Source organism: Pezoporus occidentalis, unplaced genomic scaffold, assembly GCF_034315485.1.
Source record: "Pezoporus occidentalis ecotype Australia unplaced genomic scaffold, CSIRO_AGI_Poc_V1 ctg56, whole genome shotgun sequence".
In the NCBI taxonomy this organism is placed as follows: Eukaryota; Metazoa; Chordata; class Aves; order Psittaciformes; family Psittacidae; genus Pezoporus; species Pezoporus occidentalis.
The window spans coordinates 1,608,439-1,629,981 of record NW_026915899.1 but is presented as its reverse complement, the minus strand read 5'-3'; the positions used below and the strand labels follow the sequence as shown (position 1 = coordinate 1,629,981).

Sequence of the window (21,543 nt, the reverse complement as noted above, 5' to 3'; positions counted from 1 at the left end):
GTCTGAAGGTATAACTTGTCACAAAACTGGTGTGTGTTTGGGCAGGGGACATTGAGACAGTTGGCAGCTCCGTGTAGCTGCATTCAGCTCTTCAAACAAATCCTCTGGAAGAAAGGGACACTTGCTCAGTGTGCCATCATCACAGAAACGCTCTCTGGTTTCAAACACATCCTACTGAGATCATATTCAAAGTTATCCTCACCCTTCACTTATTTCAGGCAAGCCCATGGGCTATTTTAGCTCATTTTGCTAAGCAATGCAATTTTGCAGCTCTAAAAGGTGACCCAAATACCCGAACAAAGGAAACCTTGAGAAAGATTCTGTTATTAAGTATCTCACCTTTTATTTTGTTCATTTACACTTCTGGCACTGACAATTCTTTGAAGATATTTACTTTCATGTAAAGACCAAACTTCATTAAAGCAATCAGAAGTCAATTGAATAATTTTACATCACTTAAGTTCCAGAAAATGTACACCACTTTCATACATTGTAGGCTTGACTGGTTGCAAAAGGAAATGGCACATGTTTGACATGGTTAAGAAGTAACTTGGACAGCCCAGCGATTAGTTTTGCCAAAACCTGTTTTGCACTGAATACCGTAACATGCACCCAGGGATTTCAGTATGCCTGATGGCACCATGTGCATGTTCTTATTCAATATGGCATTATTACTATCCATTTGGTCTCTAATAATGTCTAAAATATTCTACATAGACTAAAACTGATTGGTGGTTTTGTAGGGGCGTGAGATTCATGATGGAAAGCAGAGATGTGACTTGTGCCACTTCCCAGTGATGCCCTGGACCAGCAGGACATTGAACGCATGGAGAGTATCAAGCATATGAATAATCGTATGGATTTCAGGGGGACTACTTGAACACTTAAAATCAAACAGCTGGCAGGCATGCCGGAGGCAGGGTGTGTAACGCAGCATCCCAGCACCACAAAACTGACTCGTATCACAGCTGCTGAGGACCCAGGAAGTTTCTCCTGCAGAAGTCACGATGATGGTTGTACATTCAGTCCTCTCTAAAGTCTGTGTAATGTTTAAGGCAGTGAGAAACAATTGCCTTTATTTTAACATCTCAGAAATGAATGTTTCCCTTAGAAATAGGTGGACAATATTCCTGATTAACCAGTGTGCCCCATACTGACATAAACACGATGGAAAGCCAAATCAAATTTTGACAAACCATATTTCAACAGAATAGAGGACTACAACTGGAGTTCAAGCTTTATAATTACACATGCCAGATCATTCACATGTAACAAACCACCTAAGGACAATGTGAAAAAGTGGGGATTTAGATGAAATCTGTATTCTTGAGGCCTGATGGTGGTCGAACTTCCCCCGGCGTGAGTGAGCTCTACTGAAGCTGACGAGTGAGTACCTCTGGTGAAGAGGCGTGAGGAAGGTTAAGAACATGCTGCTGGTTCACACTAACAGGTATTGTGGCTAGAGTATATTCTCATATACAGAACTCTGGAACACTATTAACACCCATTTACAAAACACTACAGTGATGGTTATTGGCACATAAAAAACTCCTCTATATGAAAACATACACAAAATAGATAAGAACTGCCATTTTTTCAGACTTTTAAAATCTATATATAGTTGCCTTTAAGGAGTTTTGACCCCCAGTATCACAAACAACAATATTTCTTTAACAATGTTCACCTAGATTTTACTGTGCTGACATTTGTAACACTGCCACAACCTAGACCACTTTGTGGATTATGCTTAACTGTACTGTACACAAGGTGATGGAGATCGATAGAAAACCACTAAGATTTTTGCACAAAAATGTGACTCATTAAAATCCAGAGAACGACTGAGTCACTTCATAGGCAGCAGCTACATGTAAGCTGTAAATGGTACCCGCAATAAAAACACATTTTGCCATAAAGCACATATTGTGGCATTGTCTGCTTCTGGCCTGGTACACAAAGCTCGATTTTCTACCCAACGCAGAGGAATGGGTTAGGTTAGCTTGGCTCTCTCAGAAAAAAGTGCACAAACATCTTACTCTTTAAAGTGCTTTGCAGAACTGCCTCTTCTGCCTTGATTTCTACCCCGAGATCTCTGTACTGTAAAGACTCTGCCTCCTTCTCCTTTTCTCTATCTCTCAGGTAACAAACCCTTTTACATAAGTACAAGTAAAATGTCAAGAAGACCATGTTAGAAGAGAATTGATGTTAAGTAGAAAGCTGGGTATAAAGCTGACAAATACAGGGTCCATCTTCTATTAGCCTACTGTGTACCTGTGGGACTGTGCCCAACACCCTCATGGGTGAAGGAAAGACCCTTGCTCAGAGCCTGTAGCAGCCCCTGGAAGTCTAAACAGTGCTCAACACAAGTGGCTAAGAAAGGCAAAAGATTTCACCAAGGTAACAAGCACTAGCTCTGCAAACTCCATTGCCACATTCTCACCTCTGTGTAGGCAAGGGAGAAGAGCACTTGTGTGCTTCTCCCCCATTAGTCTGTCAGTGTTCCTGCTCCCATCCACAGGACCAAGGACAGTCCCTTGTTCCCACCATCCTTCTCCCACATGGGAGACAAGCCAGAGACTGCTCCTCTTGGCTATGACACCAATCTCTACTGAAACATGACTTTGTGCGGCTTTTAACACATCATCTCTCTCTTCTTGCCTCCCAACCCTAACTCCTGCACCAGTGAAAAGCTAATTTACCAATTCACGCCAAAATAAGTCGGAACGATGATCCTCAGGATGCATCTGCTCTAGTCCCAAAATTTCTGGCAGGGCTGTCACTGCAACTCACAAGGTAGCAACATCTACCATCTGTCTCAGGTGCACGCATAGCAATGCAGTTCAGCTCTCCAAATGAGTCCTGGGCCTCGCTTTGTTTCTGTGTCTATTTTGCAAACAGGTTTGTTTCTCTTGTTAAAAGATGACTCTGATCAGCAAAGTGACACAGGGAAGAAAGAAGTGGCAAATTATCTCAACGCCCCCCCAACACTTTGAATTTCAACATGGTGAGTGAACTACTATATATGAATTAATGTGAAATACATTTTAAAAGATTAAAAATGCATCAGGACTTGTTTCCTTTATCCTTGCTGTTAGATGACAACATGAAGAGTCGGTAGATCAATCAGAACTGAAATATCTCAGTGTTGTCTATAAATATGTCCAACTCTACCAGCATTACTCCAGCACTCCTGATGCACAGAATACCTGAATTAAGTGTGCTGTCCCTGTGAAGAAACGAGCGCACATCTTCTGCAGAAAGCTTTCAATAAAATGATATTGTGCTTAGACACGATTTACTTCATAAATTAAAATCCTGTCATAAGAAATTATTCAGCTACACTGTAGTTTTATTCTTTTATCTGGAATGTTACTAAGTCTACCTTTAGCAAAAATCTCTTAAAACTTAAAATATGCACAAATATAAAAATCTCTGCAAAATAGAAACATTTAATTTTCTTGGTACACTATAAATTTTCACAGATTTTAAAAATAAAACCCTAATTGCTAAGACTGATTTGCAGTTATTTGATCTCATTTGTATTACACAGGATGCTTCGTACTAGGTTCAGCATTTCTAAGGTATGGAATATTGTCCTGGTGTAAAGCAACCCTAAAAGGAAGACTTAAACCCAACTCTGCAGGCAGGAAAGGGGGAGCGAAAATCAAGAACCTAATTTACTTTGCACCCTCATAGCCAATAGCAATGACGAATAGAATGAATGAGTTTCAATCATTTTGCCTTGAGAAAAAGGGTAAAGGATGCAAACCTTCAGGAAACTGCTTTCAGTAAGACTGAACGCGTGTGAGAAAATGAGCCCAGTGCTGTACACAACCAAGTGCCACTTCTGAGAGCATCCGTGAAACAGGGCTGGCAGAGAGAGACGGTCTTCTGCTGCTAAAAACCCCCAGCACTGCCTGCAAAACAGAAAAGGCTGATCTTGTGATAGTGATCTTTCCAGTGACTTTCCTTTGGTTACGCCCAATAAGTGCAGTGGTTTCCTCTACCTGTGGACACAAGTGCAACGAAGCTTGGGGTCAGCACTAATACTGTGCTGGCACAGGGACAATTCCCAGCTTGTGCCCTGCTCCAGCAAAACACATCAAGCAAGGGAACATTCATAGGTGTAACAGTGAGTGTGGGCTTGTGAATTTTGGGGGGATCAGAACCAAAAGTCCCTATTCTCAAAAACCGTAAACACTTACATAAGCCTATCAACCATATGAGCGCAGGTTGGGTGTTACACACCTATTCATGCTGTTCTGGGTACAAAACTGTTCCAAAATAGGATCTTCAAATACACATTTGTTGGATTTAGAAAGAAACAAATTTGCCCTTAAAACTGTGCCAAGTATCCCTTTTTCTCATTTCACATACTGCACCTTCTGTGAAGGTTTCAAAGTGGTGACAGCCTAACGGAGGCATCCCATGGCGGGTGCATTTGTAGACAGGTCTGGAGACCTGAGTGTTTGCAACACCCTGTGCTCTCAAGCACAGAGATATTGTGCGCTTTAAGGGGAGGCAAGATGCAAAGTGTGAAAATCCAGCCCCTCACTGCTCAAGCTGATGTTTAAGGTTGAGCCACTCTTGGCAGCGATTCATTTGAAATTCCCTCTGTCCACTATGTTTTTCCTTTTTAATCCCAGTCAAGTCACAGAATGCTTTAAAATGTTTTCTCTCCAAAAATATTTCCTCAATGAATGAAGTAAAAAAGACAGTAACATAAAATACAGCCAGTTGCCGAAGGTCAGTAACTGGAGGGTAAGCACACCCCTCACAGAAGCTCAGATAACATAATGTCAGAGTTCTTTACAACAAAACCCAACGTTATCCAATTAAAGTAATTTAGTAACAAATGTCCAGTCTCAGTTTTGATAGTAATCCTACATTCAAAGTGTTTTTCAACCGAAGACAAGCCCACAGAGCAGCTCTATAAAAGCTAATGAACCAAACAACTTCTTTAACCTTTACACAGTGAAAAATGAATGTATTTTTACCAAATGAATGGGGGGGGATGAGGGGCAGCCCACAGGCAGAGAAGGTTTTCCACATTCTTTCATGAAGCAAATGTTTTGAAGATAAGAATTTGAACTGCTGATGCTTTCAAACTCGTATCTCTGAAGGCTTAAAGCAGCAAGGGCAGGGCAAGGAAAAAAAATAACATCATATTTTTATGTAACTGCATAAAATTCAATTTTCCAAGGCAAGCAATCATGGCAGGTGAATAAAAACCCATTCACATTTTCATTACCATGCTAAAGGCAGCCCAGTTGATTTTTGTGTCTGACATTTTCTTGACAATTTTGCAATGCTTCAGTAAGGCAATTAACATGAGATGTAGGCTTCTGCCCACTGCTAATACTTCTCTTTAGATCCAGCAAGACACTGGTTGACTAAGGGCATTTGAAAGAAGAACGTACTGGGATTCGTCTACTCTGCACATATGAAGATAAACTGAAGGCAATGGGATTATTCATGAACAAAAGGTGCAGGAGGGATGACCACTGTGCGTTTAGCAGCACAAAACACCTCCCCTCCTTTTCTTTCTTTCAGTTCATGATATTTTGTGTTCAAAGCCAGGTACAAACCCAAATGTCCAAATGCAAAAAGGAAAACAAAATTAATTTTTTTCCCAATTAACTGAGGCCTCCATGTTGTACCCAGCCATAAACACCAGTCCACTTGTACATGCAGACACACGCTTAGCTCTGTTTTCCTGTTGTTAGGTAGTTAATTTTGGCAGCTTCTCTCACAAACACTAACCCCTTACTGCAGTGTGTACTTGAGAGCAGCAGTGGCAAGATAACCTGGTGTAACACAGATGTCTGCTACCCTAGTGAAGCTCCCCTCAGGCAAGTATAGCTCTCTACTTGTTATCTCAAATAAATGAAAATGGAAATTCTCTTGGGGCAAATCTGGTAAGCGTTCCCTCCACAGACATAGCAGGTATTTGTATGTTCTTAATCAGTTACACCTTTTCAATGGTTACCACTGCAGCAGCTTATGCACTCGTCATCTGTTGTATTGCACAGCAGAGCTATTTCCCAGGCTGCTCTGGGGTGGGGATTCAACAAACGGCTGCTTTCTGATTAGCCACTCTGTACCCCTTGTCAGTATTGGAGATAAGGACCACCACTGACCATGTAGGATAGCCTTCTTTATTCGTCTGGTGCAGTGCACCCTACTAACTACCTCGGGATGGTGCAGTGTTGCACACACATGGTGAATTCACGTAACTGTAGAATTCAATCTCTTTTGGAAGCCATTGCTTTGAGTTATCAAGAAAACATTAGCATTTTGAATATCCTCCCAAATGGAGCATTTTTGAACATGAAGGCATTTTTAACTAGACAGTAGAAAGGAGAACCAGACCAGAAGCAGGGCAGTGAGGTCATCAGAGAGCTGCTTTTCCCCCAGAAGGCTTTTAAATGATTAAATACACCAGCAGCTGAAAATTATTCCACATCAGAAGCATCATTGTCAGAAAGATGGTAATTACTTCCCTTCACCCGAATATATTCAATATACCTCCCTTCATCAGAATCCGACATACCACATGTACATAGCCTGTTTTCAAACAAAGACTCAATTTCCTCTAGTTTTTTCCCTTTAGTCTCAGGAAGGCAGCCATAGATGAAAACCAGTCCCAAGGCAGCAAACCCTGCGTAGAGGAAGAAGGCTCCTGCAATGTAAAACAGTATGCACGGTCAGTTTCAGAAGTCAGTTCCTATCCCTCCCCTGCTCCAGAGCAGAGGGAGCAGCAGAAGCAGCAGGCTGCAGATATCCAACGAGTACGTAAAAGCAAAGCTTGGAGCTTTACTGCATTGTTCCGTAAGAGAGTAAATTAACAAAAGCAATTTTATTTCACATGGAATACACACCTTTTCTGGGCAATTCATCCTGCTGTTAAAATAAACAGCAATTAAACAACTACATATCAAGTCAAGAGCTCAGTTTATCTTAAAAGTGAAGGACACACTCAGAGAGCCCCCTAAAATGAGAAACTTTAGCAGAAAAGAAATGGCCAGGATTAAAATAACACTTGTGACTCTTACATCTAATTGCTACTTACAACTCCTCTGCAGGGACAATTAGCACTGAGAAGGAGCTTGTTCCCACCCACAACCCAGCATACCTAGGGGGGCAGAGAATGTACTAAAGGACCAACAAACATTTATCTGCCATGTGTTTCTAGACTGATGACTCAAAAGAATGACAAGTAGAGCTGAAAGCTCTGTACTAGCAATGATGTGAAGGTCACAGCAACTCCCTAGCAGTTTAATGTAATTTAAATGACTTGTACCGGAGTGGCTGAGCAGTAATCTGACAAACTCTCTGCATGCCCCAGCAGAAAAGACTTAATCAAAAGCTGGGAGCGGGGCCACAGCATCTTAGAAAGGTAATTCTGCAAGGACCCTCTGATACCGACCTTGGATACCATAATGAACTGGGAAAATGCACATGCTGTCTCCTGAGTGGGAATTGGCATGTTTCATCAGGTCCAAAGCAGGGTTTTTTCTAGCTTCCCAGTTTCAATCAACCGTTTAGGTTCCCAGTTAAGAAATGTTTCTCATGAAAGCTGGACCAAACTCTATGATCCAGGCAGCTCATATCTTAGTAAGATGCATCTCTAGTCTTACTAAACCATGGTGGGTTGAGAACACTACATTCACACTTGACATTTCACAGCAAAACCAACTAAGCGACCCAGAATCAGCAGAAAATCTATGTGCCAATGGTAGTGCTGCATGCATGGACTCACACTGTTTCTTACCATAGTATGTCAGGTATTCAGCTGTATGCAGAAATGTCAGTGACACGAGCACATTGAAAACCCAGTTGACTCCAGAGGAACACGCATTTCCTGTACTCCTAGCCCAAAGTGGGTAAATTTCAGAATTGACAGTCCAGGGCATAGGACCCATCCCTGAGAATCAGAAAAAAAGGAAAAACCTCAGTTTAATGGCTGGACCCAAAAGTAAATTTACCACAGAGCCTCAATATTTGACATCTTACTTTTACATTTTTTAACTTGTATGTGAAAACAGATGTTTGCTTACCAGGTGCAAAGAAAACCAAGTACAAAATAAGGCCCAGAAGTGCTGTCCAAGAGTATGGAGTGGGGCAGAAATTGTATGCCCAAAACAAATCTTCCTTTTTGAATGCTGTTTCATTTGAACACCTGAAAAATAACAAAAAAACTTCATATTAAATAATTTTCAAGGAAATAGATGATGTTTCAATATAAATATGGCTAGTAATAGAATCATAGAATCACAGGATGGTTTGGGGTGGAAAGGACCTAAAAATCATCTAGTTTCAACCCCCTGCCATGGGCAGGGACGCCTCACCCTAGACCTCATTGCCCTAGGCTCTGTGCAACCTGGCTTTGAACACTGCCAGGGATGGAGCATTCACAGCTTCCTTGGACAACCCATTCCAGTGCCTCACCACCCCCACAGTAAAGAACTTCCTCCTTATATCCAATCTAAACTTCCCCTGTTTATGTTTAAACCCATTACCCTTTGTCTTCTAAAAGCTGACTAAGGTACAATTAAGATGAAATATGTAATCCCTGCTATTTTATCAAGGTCTTTGAGCCTAGACCAACATACAAAAACATGCTTTTTCCCAAGCCTGGTCTTTGGAAGCATAACCAGCAGAACACTCCAGAATTTGAACACCTGCCTTTTATCTACAGATCTCCTCCAAATGACTAGTCTTTACCACACATGAGGTCGTAAAAAAGCCAAGACCATTCACATGAATATCACACAAAGCAAAAAGAGCTGCAGCAGCAGGGCTTCGAGCTAAAAATGCTGCATGCAAGGATTTAAGGTCAAATAGAAGTTAGTCCTTACGTCACTGACGAATTAACTATATGCTGCATACTTTGGATGTAATCAGTAATGCCTATGGAATGTGCCAAGGTCAAGTGAAGTTATAAGGAGAAGAAGCCTATGCTTTCTTTTCTACACAGGGAAATCATTTAGAAGAAGCATTTCTAATTAGACAGTAAAAACAAGAATCAGACCAGAGGTGAACCAAGCCTGAGCTACTGAAAGAAAAAGTGTCTCTATTTGCAAGGACTTTGTGGAAATGAAATATCTTGAGGAATAGGTATAACCCCAGGTACTCAGTTTGAGTGCCAACAATATTTTAAATATTTTAAAGGAATACTGGCAACTTTTTTTTTCTTTTTCTTTTCTTAAATTAGCATTTGTTTAAAGGGACCACAAGTCACAGCTGTACCTAGAGAACCTTTTCAGCTGCAACCACATCAATTGCAGACATCACCCTCTGATATGCAAACAATGTTATTTACTTGAGGAGAAGACCTCAAAGAGAGATGAACATCTGTCTGGGTTATGATTTACAGGTCAATTGAGTACTTATGTGAAGAATATGACCCTCTTGACAGTAGAAAAAACAGAATGAAGATGCCTACAATGAGTGACAGCTTGGCAACAAGTGGCGAGATTGTGGAGTAACAGATACCCTGGCATGTTTCAGAGGAGCTACCACCACTGCAGTTGACTTTCAAAAGCAAATTCAAAGAACCCACTTCTCTAAATGTTCTGCTAAGAAATAGCCAGCCAGCCCAAGGTTGAACAGGAATATGCTAAGCACTGATGGCCAACCCACCACCAGAAACCTTCCCTATGGATGTACCAACAGGACAACACGTAAAGCAGGATATCACTGTGAAGTCCCAAACCTGATCTCAGGACAGCTGGAAATCCAAAGTTCAAATACATTTAAAAGAGAGAGATTAACCCAACAAATACACCAAACCCCAGACAAACCTTAATGCTGCCTTGATGGCAGTAAGCTGTAAGATCTGCAGTTCCACCTTGCACTTGAGCAGCAACTGACCATGTAGAGTCAGCACTCTGTGGAGAAATGATGATCCCTTGATATGTTGCCAGCAAAGCAGCCAGTGCTAGTGCGCACCCTTCCACCCTGCTGAAGCCCTGCCTTGCCAAGCTACCCCACAAAGCCCCTGTCATCCAGTGCATACAGATTCACTTTCAGTCTGGAGATGAAATACACATAGAAAACAGGCCAACTGAACATCCCTCTCAAAGATGTGTCCCTCAAACCCAGACACAACCAACCCCTGGCCTCAGCTGCTGCCTGGCCACTGGAGCACCCATCAGCCTAAGACACTAGCATCTTCCATGAAAGACCTTTTTCACCTTTTCTTAGCCAAAAGTACTTCTGCCATCTTGCCACTACTGCTTCTAAGTATCCTCTCAGGTTCCTCTTTCTGTTACTTTGCTCTTTAATAGCTCAGTTCTACATCTCTTTCTATGCTGAGTGCAAGACATGGATCATTCCCTGTTAGCGTCCACCCTGATGCTTCCCTACCACTCTATGTACTCCTCACTGTGTGCAGGTTAAACCATATTTGAGCTGTGTCCCAGGTCTAAGATGTACAGAAGACTGAACTGTGCAGGAGAGCCATCCCTATGTTTAAAACAGAAGTTCCTTATATGTTAAGGAAACAATGTTTGAAAGATTAATTACTGTAGACTCAGTAACCCTGTTTCCACCTCCCACTCAGCCCTGCTCTGCACCTGCACCACTGCCAGATCACAGGATTGCTCAAGTTTGACACCATTTTCACAACATCAGTTTCCCTTCTATCACTGTTATTCTAATTTCATTTGCAGGTGTTTGGTAATGAATACATGCTGATAAGCATTTTAAAACATCTTGATGCTGAGATTGGTTCCTCAATTCTGCCCAGCCAGACTGGCAGCTCTTCAGAGAGGAGCCTTATGCTTTCTCTCAAATGCTACTGTAAACAAAGATGTACTTGGTTTATTATCTTGCATCTATCTCCACCAGTGCAAACCACCCTGCTGATTCATACAGACACAACCACCGAGAGGTCTGGATTTTTCCTTCCCTACCATGTTTCCCCAGATGCATCCTACTTTGATGGAGTGGAACGCAAATGATACAAGGGAAAAACAGATGTCCCCAAAGCCTCCTATGGCTCAAGCCACACGTCTATCCTCTGCTGTCTGCCCATAACTGAGAGGAAATTCTATTGCAAGAAAGCAGATTCGATGCACTGAAACAGGAAAAATAGCACTGGAGACTAGATTTATCAGAAACTTTGTAGTAATTAACTGCACTTTGCTTATCCTTCAGTAGTTAACCAGCATGGTACACAGAATAAAAGCAAAGATACTTGCATTTGCTGGCATCTTGCAGTGCTGGGTATGTTAAAAAATAACACTCTCCAAGGCTGGGGATCTGCTCAAGCTCTGTTACTGTGCTAAGTCTATTGCTATACTATTTCTACAAGATCTATTATTTTGCTGAAGAATATATTAATAATTACTGAGCAATGTGTTACCAGATAGATAAAATTCTGACTTTTGTCCTGCCTGAAGGGATTATTTACAATGGAAAGTGGACAAGCAGCTACCCAAGCTGAAACACACAGAGGAAAATGCCCTTTAAAGAGCTTACAAGTGTAATGATGCAGTCAGGTACCAGTGCAAAGAGTCTGTAAATACCAATATGCTGAGCAACAGTCACATCAGTATAAACAGTGAAGACACACCACATCATTTCCTCTGAAATTACGGCCAAAGTGAAAACATGAAACAATACACTGAAAATCTTTGCTGTGAATTTCTTCATCGTGTGTTCTCCACAGAAAATTTCAGATGAACATCTGTTCTCATTAGTGAGAAGCTGACCTTCCAACAACTGATGCAAACAATTCAACTGACTGGAGGTAAATCAGAGCAGCAGTAGATTTCTAAGTTATGGGAATTACAAGCTTGTTTCATAATCACAGAATCCATGCTTTATCAGATATGGTTCAGAAGATCTAAAGCTTTGCTCCCCACCTCCTTAAGTTACCTTCATATGGCACATAAAAGAAAGTAAGAGAAAAAGAGCTGCTGCAGGCCATCTAAAATGTTACTGCTAATAGCAAGAGGACAAAACAGGATAAGACCATTTCCTTGACCATCAATCTAAATTTTCCTAATATTTGAGCCAATTTGGCTGTAGAATAAGTCTCAAGTGCAACACTGAAAACCACAGAGAGGGAAATGGCTAGTAGCACCAACAAGTGAGCACAGCACAAGGCAGAGACCAAATTGATTTTCTTCTCAAATTTCCATAAGTTTTGCTTTGCTGCAGAGTGAGGACTGTGTAGCTTTTGTGGATTAAATGTTTTATTCTGAACAGTTCATATATCTTTAATGTAAAAGCTGCTGACTTCTCATTGTCTTTTATGCTCTTCAGACACATCTTAAATGGATTTAGATCAAAAGTCTTAAAAGGTCAAAATTCAAATCAAATTGGGCTAAGGAAATAAATTATTTCTAACGAAAATCACCAATGTGATCATTCATCTCCTTAAAATGCTTGTAAGAACAGGCGCATTGCAAAATTACACATTTTGCTCCGAGATAAAATTTCACATCAGGCGCTGATGGTACAGAAAGATTCCAGACCTAAATCAGTTTCCCTAATTCCCCACTTCTTTGTTGTAACAAGAGTAAAACCACTTATGGACTGCTTTTGCGCTAGATTTTTGTGTCTGGGTTATCCAGATGAAGATAAACTACAATTCATCAACTTAGTCTCTAGTTTAACACAAATACACTGGATTTTTAAAAATCTCCTTTAAAGAGATTTTTAGTCTCCCTTGCAGAGTGATGACTTTTATATCATGCCAATCCAACTGAACAATATAGATTTATGCCAACACTATTGACTCATCTTTTCACCTGAAGCCTGGTAATGGAAAGGACAGAAGACCAAACATTCATAATTCAGAGTTGCTGGTGTTTGGACTGAGAAAGACTTTTGTGGAAGATGCTTGGGAACAACTAAGATTATTTACCCACAAGCAATTCCTCATCGTGTGGAAGAATCTGGACCTTGACATTTGGGTTAGTTCTCACAACTTCAAGCCCCTCTTTTTCTGCTATTTAGTTGTTCAAAAAGACCCCTAACTATCTTTAAATTACTTACAAGACAGAATTTAGCGAGGTACCAGATTAACTCTGTAATAACTTTGGGATATACATGCATCTAAGGAGAACTTTGGAAAATGCCTCTATCCTGTCCATCAAGTGGCCTCTCTAATCCACCCATATACATTCAAAATAATTTACATTAGCACAACCTATAGAAACCAGTGAAACTGTAAGGTGTAGTGTTCACTATAACTCTGTGTATTCTGATTTAAAGAAAAATCTCTGCTCCATTCAGTGCTTAATTTTTATACACACATATGGCAAGATGCAATCAGGAGTATCAAGCAAAGCATAACTGTTTCCTGAAGGCGAACAGATTATTTGAACTTGACTAATGTCTGAATCAATACTTCCTAAGCTTTCTCACAGTTCCATGGTTACTGGCTTCTGTGCCTCAGAGAAGATGTGCTGTAGCTTCATGCCTCCCTGGAGAAGTTTGCATCTACCGCTTTGACTTTGTAGTTTACACAGAGAAATAATTCATCCATTAAACCAGATGCTGCTAAAAATACGCAGATGAAGCTTCTTTCACCAGATGATGGCAATTGAAAAAAGCAGAAAAGCACAAACAGATGCAGCCTTGAAAAAATGTACCCATAAAATTTCCCAGTATTCAGCTAGACATTGCTTAACCTTTACTACATTAAAATACCAGCGTGTTTTGGGACATTCATTGAAGCCTTCTGCTGTAAGTGGCAAAGACTTCTTAAAATATTAGCACACACTTCAAAAACTTGGAAAAATACTTTTGTTCACATCAAGAAAGCAAATTTCACCTCAGCAGATTGCTGATACATTTGCACATGACTGAAAAGGAGTCTTTATCATGCTGAGGCCCCCTGCTATAGGATTTATCCATTATACCTATAGAGCTGTGGGTGATATCCTGCACAAAGAACAGAAAGCAGGGCACTTTAATGGATAAGAGCTATAGTAATTGCTGCTGCCCAAGATATATAAAAAACATCCTTAAACTAAAGAGAGAAAGCCAGTTCCTGTGTCTATGCAATGCTTTCCATGCCAAGGAAGTTTAGTAGCAGCTACTAAGGCTAGAACAATACCAACAGGAAAATTATTTTCCTCAGACTGAATGACTGGCACTTTGCACTCTGCATCTGGGAAATTAAAAGCACACATTCAAACATCAGTTAAGAAAAGAAATAAAATACCAAAAACCCAAGAAACCAGAAGCATGCTTGCTTTGCCCATTAGAGAGCCAAAGAGTTTAGAGATGCCTTTTTTATTGTGTGCTGTAGGGTAAGAATTGGATTCCTAATAAGGTTTTGCATTTAAATCATCATTACTTACAGATCTGCTTGGAGGCAGCATGTTACATATACACAAATAACTGTCAATTATTCACATGAAGCATCATTTCCCTAACTGGCTGTTATCTTCTGATCTCTCTCTTATCTTCTTTCTTACAAAAGAAACAGCCTCTACAGACTGTTAAAATCAATCACAAGCAATACTTCACTATTGTTCACACACACTATTAAATTAAAACATTACTTAGTATTTCATTTACCCAATCAGAAGACCTTACTGGAATAATCCCTTAGAAATACCTATCTCTAAGACATGACTGCCTTCCACTATGCTTGGACATGTGTGCTCTCTGCTGGGTAAAAAGCTGACCAAGCCCAAAGAGTGGTGGTGAATGGAGTCAAATCCAGTTGGTGGCTGGTCACAAATGGCTTTCCCCAGGGCTCAGTACTGGGGCCAGTTCTGCTCAGGATCTTTCTCAATAATCTGGATGAGGGGATCAAGTGCACCCTCAGTATGTTTGCAGACAACACCAACCTAAACCATTCTATGATTCTACAGTTTTTAGTCATGTCAGAATTCATACCTGCATGAGACTTAGTATGCTGTTCTGATCATACCTCTGTTCCCAGCTACCCAGTCACAGATGAACATAATCTTTTCTACGTTATCATTTAGCTAAAAGTCTTTAGAGTTTGAATTCAAACACTTGCATTTTCCCAAGCTGAGAAATTTTAGCTTTGCAACTGCATCTGAATTTGCCCAATAGAGTGCTGGAGCTGTTATTCAATCTGAATAAACTGAGCAATAGACTACCAAATGATAGAAAACAGGAGCAATTTTTCCTCATGAAAAATAGTTCTCCAATATTAATCACATCAAAGGGGCTCTTAACTGTTTGCCACTCTGGATGTTTCAGTGTTTTTGTAACCACACATTAGTGAATTCTGAAGGTTGGACAACACAGTTGCTGTGTCTCTTGACAGAGGAAGAAGCTTGGATGTCTGACAGAGCCAGTCAGGATGCTCATTAGCTATGGGTCTGTGCAAGCAGCTTTCGTGTGATTAGGTAACTCTAATTTCCTGATGAAAGATGTTCAATTTTGGATTGGTTTCTGGATTGATTTATCCTTCATATTGCCATATCCTATTCCTGTCCCCTCAAAGGTGAACCTGCTGCTCCATTAGACTTCTTCACCCTATGCTGGTGCCATTCAAGTCCTGCTGGCCACCTCCATGCCACTGGCTACAACTTCCAACTCCACTGTCACACCGCAAGTGTTTCAGGCTTCATTTTATCATTGTATCTACCAGAAGGGGAGAGAGACAAATCTCTGCTACAATCAGAACACAATCTGACAAGCTTTGCCATCCTCTTTCACACCCTCCTTACCTTGAGAAACAGCCTCAAACCAGGAAAAGGCAGAATTACTTTTATACCTTATGTTAATACCCAACCATCTGAGATTTCACAGCACCTGTTGGGTATACATGTTCACCAGCTGCTACAGCACACTTGAAAACTGACAGCAGAAATAAGGAAACACCTTTTTTGTTCCAGGACATACAATTATCTTAATCTCACTACACATAGATTGAATGATTTTCCTTCCTAACATCTCTCTTACTCTTCCAATACATCAAGTTGTAATAAAAGTATCAGGAAACATCTGACATTGCTGTGCCCTACAGACTGCCTGATCCTTGTCCTAATTCTGATCCTGACTGGATACACTTTGTACCCCAGTACAAATTAAAATTAACTAGTAATAATTAAATTATATGATTTCATAATCATGACCAAATCATAAATAATTCAAAGATATTAATAATGCATAAACTTGTGAGAGATCATGCGATTATGAAAAATAATCATCTGTTCACTTAACAAACAACTAGCAGTCATACCTACAGAATTTTAATGGGCAGGATGCAAATTAAAACCTGATCAAAATGCAGTATCTTAATTAGTTTTGAGCATAAGCATCTTAGTTGAAACCAGCGTCCTTCATGCATTTCTACCTATGATCATTTAAACTAATCTAATCAGACAATAGGTCACAGTTTCAAAATACGGTATTTTGTGTTTCCTTTTAACATTGGACACTTTCAGGTACAAAATCAGTTCTTCAGTTAAGGGGAAAAAAAAAGGAGGAATATGGCTTCTTTCTTTCTTCTCTTTTTTTATGAAAAACTTCAAGATTGCCCTGAATTTCAACAAAGACATGAAAGACAAAAAGAAAGGAACAGAAATATTTTGTTTGATTGTAATTCTCATACTGAAATATTTCATATACTGTAGTTTTCACTAAGTCTTTCAAGAACCATCAACTCTCGAAGAACTTCACTGAGGTGCATATCAGCAAAGAATGTTTAGAAATGTGGTTAAATACAATGGAGATGACACTACCCAACATTTTGAAGCCTCTGTCATGATCAACAGATATGTTAGTACTACAGTAGCATCAAGAAGCAGAAGAAAAACACTGCCTTCTACCACACAGAGTGGAAAAACCACCATGATGTGGTAGATGGCAACACCCGCTGCTGTAACACCTGGAGTATCGCATATTTATGGCAGGTCTGGATGGGACTGTGGCTTAATGACATGACTTGCACACAGAGCAGCCAGTGGGATAAGAATTATTGCTGCTACCACCACCTTGCTGATTGCTGCAAATCCTCCCTTCAATCCTATTCACAGCAGTCAAGCACAGACTGAAAAGAAACACCGCACGCCACAGCCAGGGTGCAGGACAAGGCAAGCCCTCGCAAGAGATGGAACCTGGAAATACTTAATTCCTTGTGAAATAGATGCCATTTCACAAATCTTAAACACATGCACAAAGCTACCTCTGCATGACAAAGGTGTCACAGAGGCATTCGGTAAACAGGACAAGATATTATTTCCCTCCTGGCAGGAATCAGGGTGGAGAAAGACTCATGGACTCCCTGGGGCGCCAGAATGTGCTTCCGAGTTTGTTTAGTGGCTTGTCTGTGGCTATGCAGAAATAGTTTCCCTTTGGAACAGTGAGCTTCAGCAAGGAGCATGCATACACACCTCTGCCTTCATCCAGTCACTGCTGGCTTCCCTTGTTTCTCTGAAAGGAGGGAGTGCTCATTAATAATTTGGCCGTTTCTTTTTACAGACAGACCTTTGGGGGATGTCAGTGAGATGAATATTTAACGGGAAGCTGGCTACCAGTTACCCCAGGGGGCTCCCACTGTGAACCTGTGCTGCACCATGCTTTCCACTGAAAACCAGACAGATTTGGTCACTCACTATTACTCACAGGTGCCTGCAGGCAGGCAGGCTTCATTTTCTACAAGCTCTTTTATGACAAAAATGCTCATAAATACAGCACTCACGAGTATGTTCCGTTAAAGACAGGCTGGCATTTAGCATCCATGATGGGCTGGCATGTGAAATATTTCACTTGTGTGCAAACCCCTCTCTGTAGCTCAGCATTCTTGGACTTTCCCTGGACTGGAGCTGCTGGTTCTTCTGTTCCCAGTGATGTGTGGAAGTACTAGGTCATCCCACTCTGACATGTTTGAGAGCTGTCATGAATAAGAATTACTGCTACCACCACCCTGGTGACTGCTGCAGCATGTCAGAGCACCACGCTTCAATCAAATTACAACCGGAGTACCTGAACTGAAGAACTCCTAGCTTCTCTTTTGAGATCTAAAAGTATTTAGTTTTTCTGATTGTATCTCCTTGCAGTTTGAATACTTAATTAAATTACAGAAACAAGCTAGTCTGAAGATTATGACGTCAAATGGAGCATTTTACAATTTCAAGCAAGTTTATTATAAATCTCACCTAATATTTAATCTCATTTGGTTTTCTTTTCACCTAATTTTACATTTACTTAATAATTAGCATTTCGAAAACTCAGAAATATGAACCAAGCTGCCTATTCATTGTAGAAGCATCAATTCACCCAGGAGATACCTCTTTCCTATGTTACATTAAGACATATCTCCTCAATGAATACTGGTGGAAAGGGCTAAGTATAGGGCTCAATGACAGTATCAATATCTTAGTATTAATTAAAGTATTATTAAATGAACAGCATGTAAGAATTGCTGGCATGACTTAACAGTCTATTCTATAAAATACAGACAAACGCCAGCTGCAAATAAGGAACAAGAAGGAACAGCTTCTTCCATCAGTCAAGAAACTGCAAGACAGCTCAAGGTCAAAATTTCAATCCTCTGAAGTTGAGTAAAACAAACTTTATCCAGATTTGTATTCCTACTTGCACTTAAAAGTAACCTTTATTGAGGCTTGTGCTGTTCACCAAGTGTCAGAAGTATTGTTAAAAGAATGTCATCAGCATCTCAAAAGCACCACTTGAGTTACAATTTCCAGAAGTAATTCTAAGCCCATGGCCAAAAAGACCAAAGACGAAGAAAGCAAGGTTGTCGTTTTTGTAACCCAGAAAGAAGGTAACTCAGTAGAAATATTCACCGGAAGTTTGATCTCCAAACAAAATAGGTTCTATATCAGTGTCATAATCTTGTTTTTCTTACAGCTTCCAAACACTCCAGAAAACAATAAAGAAACAGAAAAGAATGTATTGCTTTTAATTACCCCAAAGTTTTAATGTACAAAGGTATTGTAAAAAACATACTTCCATGTCAAAATCCAGTATATAAAGTTCATAAAGAATAATGAGATTCTATAGTTCAATTTAGAAAAACAAGGCAAATCCCACCCAAACCCTAAATTCAAAACACCCACAGATGGGACATGATGACAGAACTATGACAAGTTACCAGATGTGGCACTGAATAGTGAGCACAACCATTTCAATTCACCATCCAAATAACTTGTTTGCCAAGTTCCAGTCCCTAAGCCCCCGAAAGGCTGCCTTCCCTTCAAGCAGAGTGCCTGGTGTTAGCCCTGGTCCGGCTCTCCTGCTGCAGGCACCACTGAGGTTTTAGAGTTAGTTCATTTAGTGTTTATGGCACACAGCACTCCCTCCACCTTACAGAGCCTGCTGGGCCACCACTGTGCAGAAATGATTTCCCACAGAGCTATTAAAACCTTAAAATCAGTATCAACCACGTATTCCAATGGGAAGCGAAGAGAGAACAAAATATTTATCCTTCTGACTTGCCCACTGAAATCAAAAGGAAAGTGTGAGCAAGTAAAAGTAATTTTCTGAATTTGCTTTTTCTTTTGTTGAACCTGAGACAAAAAACCGTAAGGATGTGGACTTTGAAATATAGATCAATATTACATGTATCAGCATACCTTCTTCAGCTCTTCTCTGCTCTATTAGATTTCCAGTTATTGACATACATGCAAAATTTATATTTTAATAGTTCTAACACGATCTTTTGGCCAACTTAGCGTTCCATCTGAAGTACTGAACTATTACATTCAATTTCTGTAACAGCAATTTAGACAAAAATACTACATTTCAACTACTGCCAGTGACTGTCTGTCTGCTATTACAACTGAAATCTCTCCAGACTGAAAATTTGAGATCTTGCCTTCATTGCGTTAAATAGATGATGGGAGAGTATTTTTAGAAGGAGCTTTCGCCTGATTCCAGTAGGCGGCAATAGCTCTGCCCTAAAAACCTCAGAAAACTGGTGCTTCAGAAGGGGAATGAAGCACCGCATCCCTGCCCACACCTGCTGCACTGGACAGGCTCTGAATGAAGTCAACCAACAGAGCCATCCAAAGAGTGATTCCTCCATTGTCAGCCCTAAAATGCACTGGAAACCATTAACATAGTAACAGAGACCCAAGGAGATTTAAATAATGCTCTAAGACCACTTATAACAAGATAATTATTTCACATCTGATTTGTGAGAGTGAGCACTTAAGAGTGTTGCTCTGCCTTGATTTGTGCATGCAAATACAACATCTATGACCAATCTAAGGAATTCAATATAATACAGAAATGTTAAGTGGTTACACTATCTCTAGTTTATGACATTTATAAACACTGGGTACTAAAGTCTTAATTGTTACATGAAACTGTAAGTTTGGGATCTGGCAGTAGAAGAACTCAGCAGAAATCAAGTCATCATCTACTTTCTATGGTCTCAGACAACTAAAAAGAACTTTACATAAATAAATGCTTTAAACAATAGCTATTTTACCAAGAAAATAAGCTAAATGGGAACATACATCATCTGAATCACAGGTCTGAAGAACTAAATCATCATGCAGAACCTCAAACTCGTCTCTCATTGTCATTTATGCAAAGCTAATGTGACAGCTGTGGAAAGCTAAAGGAAAAAAGAAAGCCTATACATCCTACAAGCAAGAAGAAATGCCCAAAGTGCTGCTGTTCGGAAGTACGACCTGACATTGAACAGACTGTCCATTTCTGAGCCCGTACTAACCGATGAGCTCAGCCTAAGTAAGGTCACGACTTTAAATCAAGTGAATCAATAATTCCAGCTCACCCTGTGCCAGTGAGGGATTGATGTTGCTGCCTCCATTCTCAAGGAAATTAACTACACATGCAGGCAGCACATACAATAATTTATATGAATTAAATTCATCAAACACACTGAATTATTCAGCAGTCCTAATGCAGAAATGTGTTAGTTTGTTTTTCCTCAAAAAGAAAAAAAAAACCCCAACTCTAAAATCTTCAATGTTTTAAGAAGGGAGAATATCACAGTTTTACTCTATCAGATGATGTTATTATGGAAGAGTTACTTATTATGGAATAAAGATATGTAAGATTTGGATTAGGGACACTGTTAAAGGTACAAGCTCCTGTATGGAGGAGCTGGGTTTGACCCTGCTGAATGTTCTTTTTCAATAAAAATCCCCAACCACATGCAGCTTTCATAAATATTTTCTGTCTGCAAAACAGAGAAAATGTCAATTTAGCAAATCCATTTCAGAGTGCAAAAACCTAAAGGACTCTGATGAGACAATTTTCACTGAGGATTGTTATTTCAATCCAAACTTTAAATCCTAACCGAATACATGTGAAAAACATACTGGAAATATTACCCCCCTCAAAAAAAACCCTCCTCATGCTCCCACATATGAGTCAGTTCCTTTTGCTTCGTCTCCCAGGCAAAGGCGAAATCCCCAGCTCTCTCCCAGCAGTAGCTCCCTGCATGCCATGCTCTCTGGTCAAGCATCCTCCCCTGTCCCTTTCTCCGATCCCCTTGGCCAAGGAAAGCACTGGGGTCATGCACTGGCACCATGCTCTGCATGACACCACTCTGGGAGAAGCATGGATGCCTTTCAACCTATCCCTGAGAAGATGGGCAGC

The 21,543-nt window shown here is 40.3% G+C and overlaps 1 protein-coding gene across 2 annotated transcripts in view; it reads right to left on the bottom strand.

Moving 5' to 3' along the window:
- Window positions 1–318: 318 nt before the first annotated feature.
- Window positions 319–21,543, bottom strand: part of SLC2A13 (solute carrier family 2 member 13) — a 163,766-nt gene continuing 142,541 nt past the window's right edge. Inside the window, exons 8-11 of one of the 2 annotated variants that reach the window (XM_062638327.1) lie at window positions 8,058–8,179; window positions 7,772–7,924; window positions 6,551–6,679; window positions 319–3,914 (exon numbers count right to left, since the gene is read on the bottom strand). In XM_062638327.1, the coding sequence (XP_062494311.1) occupies window positions 3,895–3,914; window positions 6,551–6,679; window positions 7,772–7,924; window positions 8,058–8,179 (424 nt within the window). In that variant the 3' untranslated portion in view covers window positions 319–3,894. Of the gene's footprint in view, window positions 6,680–7,771; window positions 7,925–8,057; window positions 8,180–21,543 lie in introns of both variants that reach the window. The other variant, XM_062638326.1, reaches the window with a different exon arrangement.